Below are 12,923 nucleotides of genomic sequence, written 5' to 3' on the forward strand. Positions count from 1 at the left end.
AAATTCTGACAATCCCTATTGCCAGCCCACATGGTCTAGAACAGGGGTGTCAAACTCATTTCATACAGTGGGCCAAATAGCATTCATGTTGCCTGCTGAGGGCTGGAAGTGATGTCATTAAGCAGGCAAATGATGCAGGTCATAAGCAGAAATCAGCACTTTTTCTCGCTTAGGAACTCATTAGCCGCAAATAACAGAAGAAAAAAATATGCAATCTTGATCATGTTTTCAAGGTATGGGAGAGCCCAATTTTCATTCAGGCTACCTTTTTAGCAGTAACAGCTCAGCATAGCTCAGCAGTAGCTGGTGGTGGCGGTGGAAGAGCCCAAGGGCCAGAAAAATTGCTTCTAGATTCTTCCAAGAATCTAATGCTATCAGGAGCCTCTTACCAGAGTACATACTGCCAGTGTCTTGACATGGTGGGATAGAGTCTGAATGCGGCCTTGCAGGCTTTTAAGATGGTCTTGTAGTAGTATCTGGCCCCTGGGCCATATGTTTGACACCCCTGGATCAGTACATGTGGCATGAGTCAAACCAGCAGATGTATTCAGTGTTAGACCCTCACATCTTTCTAGACATACTACATTCTGTATGCATCTCTGGTTTAGTGCTGTAGTCTGGACAGAAATGGTGATCAAAAATCATTTAACATCTTGGGATCAGGCACTGATCTAAGGACTTCCCAACTGAAAGGTGTCAGTTTGTATTCAACTAAATTATAAAAGAAGCACTTACAGTTTCTTCTGTTGGTTGGGCACAAATGAAAGCACATGAGATATTCAGACCCCTAGAGACAGGGGTCATTCTTAGCTGCTTTCACAGAATGGAGAACTTTGTCATTGACCTCAAAGGAAATGCTTTTTTTTCTAAATGCAGTGGTATGGCTGAAGGACACAGTTCAACCCAGTTAGGTGCACTTGAGCCCACTAACTTCAATGGGCTCTTAACTGCACCCACTTAACTGCCACTTAACTGCACCCAATGGTCAATCCAACTGTGGTCAAAAATCACGATGTACAACATGTATAGGGACAGCATTTTAGGTTTACTGTTTGAAGGACTTTAACAGATTTGTTATTTTAATGCTGTGATTGTCCAGGTGTGCTATGTACTTGAGTTTACTGAGAACTGTGTATGCAAAATGCTCAGAATACAGGTGTGTGCCGCTTAGCAACCATTTGCTTAATGACGGACAGCATATATGACAGTGGTCAAAGCACAATAAAGATGCCCTTAATGAGGCAATCACATCTCCCATAGCCTGCAGCAGAGAGATTCTTAATGCAAAGAGGCAGTCCATCACCAGTAGCCTGTGCAGTCAGCTAGTGTCTGGCAGGCAGTGTCTGTTTACACAACAAAGGCAATAGATTGGACTGAATGTTCATTTATTGACCTAATCACATAACAACAGGGATTGGAGAATAAATCCCTGTCATCAAGTGGCGCACACCTATAGTTACAAACTAGTTAAGTGAGGGTCAAACACCTGACTTCTAAAGGATTCAAGTACAGTACTCCAGCTCAAATCAGTTGGTAGAAAAAAACTATCCAATTTAGTTGAATGAGGCAAAATATCTGAATATCTGGTTATACAAATATTTTTGATTAACCAATCTGCTTATATGGGGTTACATCACATTGGGACTACATGGGGGAATACACACTGAAATCAAACTAAAAAGAATTCAGATAACCAAGATTTGAACAGCGTAAATGGGTTGTGTTAATTGTGTATTTTGAAATGTCTACAATATAACACAATCATTTATATAAAACCATATTTAATATACAACAAACTTCCACCACATAAACACATTTTATAAACATATTATAGTTCCAATTACAGATTTTCATAAAAACATTTTCATATCAAGAATCTTAATACAGAATGATTTATTTCTATGTCAAAATACATTTACAGTGTAAATTGTCTGTAGAAAAAAGATACAGAGAAATGGAATTTGCTGGTATTTAATCCAAGAGTAGAAACTTCTCTTATTTCTTTATTTCATGTTCACCTTTAAAACATTGATTGAAATGATGAACCAAAGGATTACAATGCTTTAGTTTTACCCAAAGCAATAAAAACGGAGGGGGGGGTATTGTGTTTGCCTTATTTTCACGGCATCACAGATGGAGCAGAATAGCATTTTTCACAGGCTATTCTGACCATGGCTGTGAGCCCTGTTTGCTTGGAAAGACACAACATTGTTAATGACTGAAAAAATTGGTTGCCGCACAAAATGAAGAGCAGAGCCCTTAAATAACTTTTTTTCCTCTTACAATACACAAAACTGGGTGAGGGAAAAAATCCACATAAAAACACATATAAAGATTGATCACACAATTTTATTAGAGTCTTTTGAACAATTGTATTAAGTTGTTCCTTTATTTGAACTTCTTTCCCAAAGGAGAAAAAAAGAAAGAGAGAAGAGACATTGGAGTGGACTGTTTTTCAACCCTGAGCGTTTAACACTGCATATCAAGTACTGTAATAAAGAAGCTGGTTAAGAATGTAGCGCTAGCACAAGTGAATGATATTAATCCTCTAGGTGATCAGGTTTTTACAAAAAAAAAAAAAATACATAGGTTTTCAATAAATAATGCTTAATTTTACAACTTTGATACAGCAATGTCATACACTGTTTTGACACATACTAAACTCTGCATGCTATATAGTCTACTAGAAGACAAAACTCTGCCATGCATTTTCTTTTTTTCCTAGTGCTAGAAAACACTTTTGTCCTCCAGTGCATTGCCTTAAGCAAACCAACCTTACTCTCTTCTTTTTTTCCCTTCTCACAGCAATAGGCTCGTGCACTGACATGCAAAAACCTTTAAGAAGGTCTTCCCCCCCCAAACCATCATTCAGACTTCTAAACAAAAGTACTTTTCAGATTTCTTCCCCTCCCCATACCTGGAGTGGCTATGAAAAATTATTTTTCATGTGGCCTTTGAAAACTTTTTTTTTTTAATTTTGAAATCACACATTTTTAAAAGTGTCATGCTGAAAAAAAAAACCTGCTCTAAAGACATTCATTTTACTCCACCTGTGGCCATCATGCAACATCTCACAAATGTTGTAACCATCAAAAGTCCCACACTGGTACAATAGGCCTCCAAACTAAAACAGCCCACGAAAGAAAGAAAGAAAGAAAGAAAGAAAGAAAGAAAGAAAGAAAGAAAGAAAGAAAGAAAGAAAGAAAGAAAGAAAGAAAGAAAGAAAGAAAGAATGTTGAGATGTCAAACTTCCAGTATATGTACAAGATCAAAAACCAGAAATTGCAAATAAAACAACAATGGTATACTAACTTTTTTCCTGGTATAATCAGAACTTCCTGAAGATAAGCAGGAAGATGAACAGAAAAATAAAACTGTGAGAAAGGGAGTTCCTGGGTTAGCATTTATTACATCATCACTTTTTTTTTTCTTTTTAACAGAAGATAAAATACTATGGATGCAATTCCAATCATGTTGAAAAGGCAGCAGTGGGTTCATTCCCACTGATGTACTTCGAAACGGATAAACATTTTATCAAATAATCTTGGAAGCAAATCTTTGGAATCTTTTGGTAGCAAAATTAACTTAAAAGCCCAATTTAAATGTGCGCCTTTATCATACATCAGGGAAAATTTGACAACGTAACACACAAAAATGAAGTGTGATGACTTAATAAAGATAGGGAACTCCATTTTCAAATTTCCAGGTTGTCTATGAGTCCTTGAGAACCACCAACCTCTTCTTGGCCATAGTGCTTTAGGAGGTTGCTTTTATTCATAGAAGTCATTCCTGTGAAACTGCTGTCCATCACCATTTCCTAGAAGTTGTTGCAGTAATCCTATCTTTGCACTGGCATAACTATTGGGTTTTTCTAGAAGGATAAATACCCAATTAAGGTATTACTTTTATACATGAAATATTATGGACTTTTATTTCCCTTTTTTGTAAGTCATTCTACACTTTCTGCACATTTGTGCTTTATACTGAATATAAAAATAGGTTCTTTAAACTCTGTTTACTTTTAAACTCACTAAAAAACTACTTGCTTGTGAAATTCTCTTAAAAATTCACTGCATCCATGAAGGGGGGGGGGCTAAAAATCAATTAGGCAGTTAATTGCTATAGGTAGTGTATGGAAAGAAAAAGACATCCTCACAGCTCACTGAGGGGGGAGAGAAGCTGGGAGTAAAAAGGTTGGTGAAATACAAAGGTAGAATAATGTATGGAATTTCTTCATAGCTCTTGTAACTACTGAAGATTAAGGTGTGGGGCTGTAAAAAGGAACTAAGCTTTCAACCTATTACAGAATCAAGGCCCAACATTTTAAACTTTGAAAAATACAGATCAAACTCAAAGTTTTTCTAAGTGCAGGATCAGGATCTTACCAGGCCATAGAACAGGAATGTGTGACAAAGGTGGAGATATAGAACAAAGAGTTCTGTAGAGTAGACTACCAAAGACTAAGTCTGTAGTGTCCAATTCTGACTTCACATTCAAAAGAGATTGGTCTAACTATAGTTTATAATTAATTTACATTGGCATGAATGGCCATTAGAGCCTCATATGTTCAAATCACTTTCTGTAGACACGACACTAGGAAAAAGTTACCTTTTGCATGTATGGACATCTATATTTAGAGTAAATACAATTTTAAAAGACATTTTAATCAATCTTTCTATTTAATCTCTCATATATATTGCCCTTAAAGAATTAAACATTTTTGTGAATTAGATCTTCTAACATTAGAGAGGAAGTAGCCAGAAGGAAAGATACAAACTGGATTTCACCTTCCCAAAAGTGTCTTTAAAAACAAAAATCTTAGGTTGCTTTTTGAAAAAGTTATCCTAAATAGGTCAGGATATTCTCATATATTAACAAGCTGACAATCATTAAAACATTTTGTTTATGTCCATCAATGGTACATCTCCTCACCCATAGAGAAGAAAGTGCTGAGGAACTATTTAGAAAAAGAAAAAGACAGCAATGCTACTGCCAGTGGAAATTACTATGTCTTAAGTAAATCTAATTTTTTTTTCCCAGCCTCCAAAAATTCACATGCACACTTGCAAGGAAGAACTATATGGCTGCAATAGTAAACAGCTACACAATCCTAAGCATGTTAACTCAGAAGGAAGTCCCACTGGGTTCAGTGGGTCTGACTCCCTAATAAGTCAACTTCAAATTGCAGCTCTAATCTCCCTAATGGGATTTTTTGTGCCCACACTGAGAGTGGGGAATTTTGGCATATATTTCAGCAGAAGAAAAATCTAACCATAACATTAATTTCACTAGACTTCAGTTGCAATCCTATACACATTTACCTAGGAGTAAATCCCAATGAATTCAGTGAGGCTTACTTCTGAATAGACTTGTGTAGATTGCATTGTGAAATATTCTCTTTCCTAGTATAGAAAAAGCTAATCACCAAATCAGTAACATTTTAAAACTTTCCAAACAAAATCCAAATTTCACATCCTTGTATATTGTACAAATCAATATTGTACAAATCCTTGTATATTGTACTCAAATCTTACATAGCATTATGTAGACCAGTGCTGGTGCCAGATTGTTGTGGCCCCAGAGCAAATCTCTGCAGTGGCATATCCTGCCTGCCCCAAGATGATACCTTAGACCCTACCAAGGACAACACTACCAGTACTAAGAGTTCAGGGGGTTGGTTCAGCTCAGGTTGGCTCTCTGATTTGCATGAGGTCTTGGCAATTGCCCCACCTGGTCAACTCCTGGCACTACCCTGACACAGCCCTTTCTTCAATGCAATGCAAGTCAAAATTCAGATTTTTGCTTTTGGAAAAGTTGTTTGGAAAAGTTTCTCTCTCTCTCTCTCTCTCTCTCTCTCTCTCACACACACACACACACACACACACACACACACACACACACACACACACACTCACTCACTCACTCACTCACCCCTAAATGAATCAGAGAAATATGCACATCCAAACAGTTACACCAGTGCTTAAATTATGGGGGGGGAGTGGGGGCACTTAATGAAATCTACAAGCCCCACCCTCTGGCTCCCTTCAATTCCTAAAACAGTAGCAAAGAAGGTAGTCACAAAAGGGGGCAGGTCCATCCCACCCCCTGTAATTCAAGCACATTAACACATGATAAGGCGTAAGACAAAAGAGAGACCTGAAATATAGCTTTTGACCCAGCATATCCTATGTTTGAATGCAATGAGTATATAGCTTGCTAAACATCTGCAATACCCACATGTTCAATTCCACTGCCCATCATTTTCATACACAAGAATGCATGTAAGAGAAAAGAGACAAGGAGAGCACCTCCACTAATGCACTTATGATACTAAAAGGAATAAAGAGCATGTTGACTCAGTTTTAAAAGACTGAAATTGGATCAACACATGTTGTCATGCCTAGCCTACAACTTGGTGGGGCTTAACTCCAGAAGACATAAGGGCTAAACTATAGAGCAAAGGGCTAAACTATAGAGCAAAGTCTGCTTTAGTTTGTTTTGCTGCCTTCAGAAATGTTAGTGCTCCTTTAAAAACAAAAAACTGATTTAAAGTCATTAATGCACTAATAATTTGAGGCCAAGAAATTAACATTCAAGAATCTTTGTTTTATTGAAGACTATCCATAGTCAAAGATTGTGTTATTATACTAAGTTTTGCCTCCAAACAGTTTCTCATAAAGGCTTAACATAATGTAAAACATAAATAGAAGTTTCTAACTATGCTACAATCTTTTAATCCAACCAAGTTATTGATTTTTTAAAAACTTTTCTTCATTTAGAATGAGTCAATCTTGATTTAGAAGTCATCACATAAGTATCCTACCACCAGTTTAATCAACCAATCCAAAAAGAGTTATTTTGCCAAGAGTTCTTTCGAAGTATCCATTTTATTGAATGGATACTTCAATCAAATATTATGCTAGGTGAACTTCAAAGCTTTTGTTTATCCCATGCAAATATGTATGTCAGTCTTTGGCGGATCTACCGTCAGCCAGTGTGAAATCCAACAGTGATTCCCAAAGTTACCAGCATAGTGAATTGGCCCTGTAAGCTCAATTTAACTGTACAAACTTCCAAATAAGCCTGGGAGTCCCATTGAGGATTGTTGGATTGAGAAAACATGGCTGTTTTGAGATTGAGAAGAATGGTTCCTTCAAGGAGAGGTGGTTTAGAAGGCAATTGATTAGTGGGCTAAAAAAATGAAGAGACAAATGCCTGCCATACTGAATCACAAGTATATATGCCTTGTGCAGAGTCAGACCAACCCTCTCAGTATTTTCTCCACTGATTCACAGTGGTTCTTTGAGGTTTCAGACATGGGTCTTTCTAGCCCTACCTGGACCAAACCTGGGATCTCCTGCATCCAAACTATGTGTTCTACCACTAAGCATCTGCATGTGAGCTTATACTTCGGCCTAACAAATCCAAAATTGCCATCACCAGTTCCGTGCCCCTCTCCCACAAAGGATAAGACTGACATATGACTTTTCTGGAAAAAAAGTGCGTTGTTTTTAAATCTGCAGAGGCGCACACACCCCCTGCCTGTGGCCAGGCTGTCAGAAAAGAAAAAGGAACTGGAGCGTGTCCCATTGGCAAAGCAGCTCCCTGCTGCTCTGGAGCTGATTCAGCAGTAGGATAAGGCAGTGGAGGTGCAAGCCTTCTCTCTCGCCAGAGCATCTTGGATAACTACAGGCAATAAAAGGAGGAGGGAGACCCACTGCAAGGAGGCCATGGCTCTCCAGGGGTGACTGCCAGTGCTGTTCTGGAAGGCTCCAGAAAACTGCTTGAAAGCCACACACACACAAGCCTAACCAGGTCTACTCAGAAGTAAGTCCTATTCTGTTCAATGGAGCTGGCGTGCGGTCAGGATTGCAGCCACACACAGGGAAGCAACACAGCATGCATGGCAGTGACCCAAGTTGTCCATATCACACTCACACACACCCCCTTTCCCAGTCACTGTCACCCAGGGAAAGGCTCCTGGATGAAATGGAGCTGAGGGGGGAGGGGAGCCAGCAGCAGCAGCAGCAGCAAGGAGAAGGCGCCTCCCTTCACACACATGCAACACGGAGTGGGGGAGGGGAGGAGAGAGGGATGCTCAGGCGGCTGCTGCCCTCCCCACCCCCACCCGCTCGCGCCCACACCCTCCTCTGCCTGCAGGGCGCGCGCGCCTCTCCCTGACTCGCGCTTTTGCTGCCTCCGTGGAAAGAGCTCGGGAGGGGCAGAGGAGAGAGCGCGCGCCCCAGCAGGGCGAGGGGAGACGGACCCGGAGGAGTGCTCGCCCTCCCAGCCTCTCCAAACACGCCAAACCGTCGTTGCCTCGCGCCTCCCACCGCCCTCTCCAGGCTCATTTCCAAGCCCTTCCTGCCCAGCCCGCAGGTGGGCAGCTCCGGTCCCTGCGGTTGCGCGTATGGGCACCGGGGGCTGCTGAGCTGAAAGCCAGCAACGCTGCCAGAGCCCGCCACGCATGGTCACGACACACCCCCTTCGCCCGCATGCGAGAGGCAGCCTCTCTCTCCTCCACACGGCCAAGGAGCATCCCAACCCCCACGCATGGAGGGGTGTGTGTGTGAGGGAAGCAGCCCCTTCTCCAGGTCAGGGGAACGCAATGCGCCTCTACTCAGAAGTAAGTCCCATGACAGCCAATGGGGCTTACACCCGGGAAAGCGTGGAGAAGGGTGTGAGCCCGCACGGCGGAGGAAACGCTCGGCTCAACCTCTCGCCACAGCCGCACGCCAGCGCGCGCGCACACACACACACAAAGCCAGCCTGAAGGTGACCCGCCCGCCCCCACCGCGGCAGAGCCGGACGCCCCATCCCTGGCCAAGGCTGCCTCGCACTGACGGCACGCCGCGCGCAGCATCCCTCGCTCCGAGAGCGCCACATGCACCGAGGAACACGCACCGAACCCCACGCCCCCCTGGCTCGTCCCGCCGTTTCCCCAGGACCAACAAAACACTGCCAGCTGAAAAGATGGCCGAGAGCCCAGTCCTAGGCTTGTCTACTCAGAAGCGAGTCCCATTCGAATCAATGGGGCTTGCTCCCAGAAAAGTGTGCCTAGGATTGGGCTGTGGGTAAGAGCAGGCTGGGAAAGGGGTGGGGGGCGCAGAGAGGGAGCAGAAAACGAAGAGGTGCGGAGGAACAGCAGCTGCCCTTGCAACCCACTCGCCTTCAGCCTCTGCCCCCCCCCCGCCTTCCAGCCACGCACTGGCGCAAGCCTCAGCACAGGCTCCTGCGTGGGCGAGGGAGGCCTGGGGACACCCAGCGCTCCTTCTACAGACACTACCGGAGAGCGAGTTGCTATCAGTTCCAGCTGATTTATTCAGATCCACATACACTTTTTTTTTCTTTTTTCTCAAGACAGGCAATGATGTTGACAGTGCACAAGTCCAATGGGCTTGGCTTGGCTTTTCCTGGCCATCTTTGGCCCCCAAACACTCAGATGGTCTGTACTCCCAAGAATCATATTGCACAAAATGAGAACACCTTTTTTTTTCTTTTGCTATGTGCCTTTCTTTTCTTTTTTTCCCTCCCACGCCACTTTCTTCTTTTTTTGCTAAAAAAAAGTCGAGAATCCAGTTTCATACCTTCCGCCTGGGCCTCCATCCACATATCACAGCGTATGAGATACATAAATTCCTACTATAGTACAGTACATATACAATCTTTTCCAACTAAGATAACAGCTCTGAGGTCTATATCACCATTTTCCATAAATCTTTACCTACAAATATTGAACAAATCTGAACTATAGCTGTACAAAAAAAAGTGTTTTTCTGTTTTTTTTTCTTTTCTTTTAAACCACAAGGCCTTTAGATGCAAGGATTTTTTTTTTTAATTTCAATCCTTTTAAAACCAGGACATCAACGTACCCATAGAACTTGCATGCTAAAAACAGAGGAGAAAAAAATTAAAAACATAAAAAATAAAAAATAAAAGGGAAGAAGTGCCTGAAAAGTCTCACTGAAAAAAACACAGCAAGAGTGTTCCCTTTCACTGTACAAAAATACGCCTGAAAATATATTAATTTTTTAAAAAGACTGAGGTCTGTTATGTATCAAAAATGTTTCAATACCTTTGTGTACTGAGGTCTAGGCTGTCTGGTATTCAATCAAGGAGGTATAAGGGAACAAGGTACAAAAAAAAAGTTGGCAAGTAGAAATCACATTTGTAAAACCATAAACCATTTGATCGGAAAAGTAAACTCTGATCTTAAGTCAGTTCACAGTTTTTTTTGTGTTTTGTAAGCGTTTGTACAGTCTGCATTTTTTTTTCCAAGCTCCCTGCAGCTTTGTTAAGAATCGGATGCATAGAAGACATCAGCTTTCTCCCTCCAAACAAACAAACAAAAATAAGTTGCAATGGTCCCTTTTGACGAGAGGAAAGAATAAAAGGAATTCAGAAAACGGTCCTTTCAAAATCTCTGTCGGAGCAACAAAAATCCACAAAACCCCCTTGAGTAACAGTTGTGCTGCCAAAAGACTTCACTTCTTTTTTTTGCAGACCATCTTCCAGACTTCAATCACAAGACTGACAAGCTTCAAACAGTGCCTTCTGTATCTTTTGAACCCCCAGTCCCCATTTGCCTTTTTTTGCTGTTGTGGTTGTTGTTGTGATCACCAATTTAAGAAGAAGAAAAAAAATTTTTTTAATTAGAAGGAAAACAAAAAATTTAAAAAGGGGAATTAAAAAAAAAAAATCACAACTCCGGACTGGCTTGGAACTAACTTTAAAAACAAAACCCAATAAGATAAAGAAAACCCCAATGACATTTGATCATTTGACTTTACTTCAAGACTCCACCACTTTTAAGAGTATAATCATCACTAGCATCAACTTGCTTTTGCGTTTGCTTCTCCCAGTCCTTTGATCTCCTCTCTCTCTCTCTGCTCGTCCTCCGCCTGCTCCTCTCCCCGCCCGCCCCTTCCTCCCTCTCAGTAAGTGAAGACCAAGTCGGAGAAGTTGGCCTCCAGCCAGTCGCCCGCGATCATCTCGCTCAGCTCCGGGGTGCAGTAGTCGGGGAACTCGAAGTGCGAGCCCAGGCTGCCCTCGCTGAAGGAATCCAGGTCTTTGTCCACCAGGGAGAGGGACAGGCTCCCCGAGGCCGAGCTCACGCCCAGCTCCGAGGCGGCGTGGCTGTGCTGGGAGAAATTCAAGCTCAGGTCGAACATCAGGTCGTCCTGCTCCTCGCCGGCGCCCGAGGACGACGAGGACCGGGACGACGCCGGGGACAGGCCGGGCTGCGGGGCGCTCTTGGGCATGCTCTTGAAGCCGTAGTAGAGTCTGCTGGCGTGCGCCGCCGCGCCGCCCCGCACCTCCTCGTACAGGCTCGCGCCCTCGGTGGACTCCGCCGAGGAGCTCAAGGTGGGGCTGGCCGGGACTTTGGCTACGCTGTACCGCCGCAGCTGCTGCTGCTGCTGCTGCTCGTCCTCCTCCTCGTCCTCCTCCTCCTCCTGCTGCTTGATCCGCAGCTGCAGGTCGTCGTCGTCCTCCTCCTCCTCGTCGTCCTCGTCCATGAAGACGCACTTGACGGTCTTGCTGCCCACTTTCAGCGCCCCGAACTGCGGGTAGTCCTCTGCCCCGCAGTCCCCCGAGTGCGGGGCCAGCTTCGCGCCGGGCTTGGGGGGAGGCGAGGAGGAGGAGGACTTGCCCTTGCTGCACTTCTTGCTGGAGCTCTTGGCGCCCTTGCTGCTGCTGCCGCCGCTGCCCCCGCCGCCTCCTCCCCCGCCGGTGGGTGTGTTCTTCTCGGGGCTGTGGCCGGCGCTGGGCTTGGCGGACGGGTCTATTTTGGGCTTTTTCCTGGGCCGGTACTTGTAGTCGGGGTAGTCGGCCATGTGCTTGAGCCGCAGCCTCTCCGCCTCGCGGATGAAGGGGATCTTCTCGCTGTCCTTGAGCATCTTCCAGCGCTTGCCCAGGCGCTTGGAGATCTCGGCGTTGTGCATGTCCGGCGACTGCTCCATGATCTTCCTGCGCTCGATCTTGGACCACACCATGAAGGCGTTCATGGGCCTCTTGATGTGGCCCGAGGCCGTCTTGCACCAGTCCGGGTCGCTCTCGTCCAGCGCCACCGGGCTGCAAGCCATGAACTCCCCTTCCTCCGTGTCCATCGCTTCCCGGGGCAGGTTGCTCTCGGCGTCGGGGCTCTCCGCCTGCTGGACCATGCTGGGGGGCGGGGGGCTCCTCTCTTCCTTCGTAGCCTTTCCTTGGGAATGTGGCTTCCTCGGGCGCTGCTGCTGCTTCCTCCTCGCCCGCCTCCAGCCAGCGGCTCTTTGCAAGGTGGCTTTGGAACCGGGCTGCAAGTTGCGAGCTGCTTTCCCGCTTGGCCCCTCCTGCCCCTCGCTCGGGGCTCCTCCAGCAGCCGCACAAGCAGGGCTCGCTCCGGCTCTTTCCCCTCCCCCTGCAGCAGCGGCAGCCGCCCGCACCCCGAGATGTCGCCGGATCACACTCCCCCTTCTGCAAAAGTTGCGGGTCCTCTCCCAACTAGTTATCAGGGTTTCATATGGGTGACATCACTCCCCCGACCAGCCAATGGCCAGCCTGGCGCTCCTCCCCCTGGCTCCGCCCCTCTGCTTTATTAGGTCCCCCCACATGGAAGCGAACACACCCCCTTCGCAGTGAAGGGGGAATCAAGTGGAAGGGGAGAGGGGGCTGGGCTGGCAGCTCAGCCTTCATATCGGGGGGGGGGGCGAGTGAGAGAAAGGCTCGCAGGGGGCACTAAACCTGAGCTGGACTCATGTTGCCCGCTCTCCCCCCTGCCAGAGGGGCTTCGGAGCATTTCCCCCCTTACCGCGATCTGCGGGGTGAGACGATTCCCACATGGAGCGGTGTCACGCCGAGTGAGCTCATGCTCGCAGGAACGGAGCGCATCCTCGGGGACTGGGCTCACTGTGCAGGCGGCGGCTGTAGGTGGCGCTTGAGCACCG

The 12,923-nt window shown here is 45.2% G+C and overlaps 1 protein-coding gene across 1 annotated transcript; it reads right to left on the reverse strand.

Moving 5' to 3' along the window:
• Window positions 1-10,766: 10,766 nt before the first annotated feature.
• SOX11 (SRY-box transcription factor 11) lies at window positions 10,767-12,251 on the reverse strand. Its single transcript, XM_066612322.1, has one exon. The coding sequence runs from the start codon at window positions 12,159-12,161 to the stop codon at window positions 10,935-10,937; it is 1,227 nt and encodes a 408-aa protein (XP_066468419.1). The 5' UTR covers window positions 12,162-12,251; the 3' UTR covers window positions 10,767-10,934.
• Window positions 12,252-12,923: the final 672 nt, after the last annotated feature.

Source organism: Tiliqua scincoides, chromosome 1 (genome assembly GCF_035046505.1).
Source record: "Tiliqua scincoides isolate rTilSci1 chromosome 1, rTilSci1.hap2, whole genome shotgun sequence".
Taxonomy (NCBI): domain Eukaryota; kingdom Metazoa; phylum Chordata; class Lepidosauria; order Squamata; family Scincidae; genus Tiliqua; species Tiliqua scincoides.

Bases quoted from the DNA above. Each gene is read 5' to 3' on its own strand.
- SOX11 (XM_066612322.1), bottom strand. From the start codon at position 12,161: ATGGTCCAGCAGGCGGAGAGCCCCGACGCCGAGAGCAACCTGCCCCGG.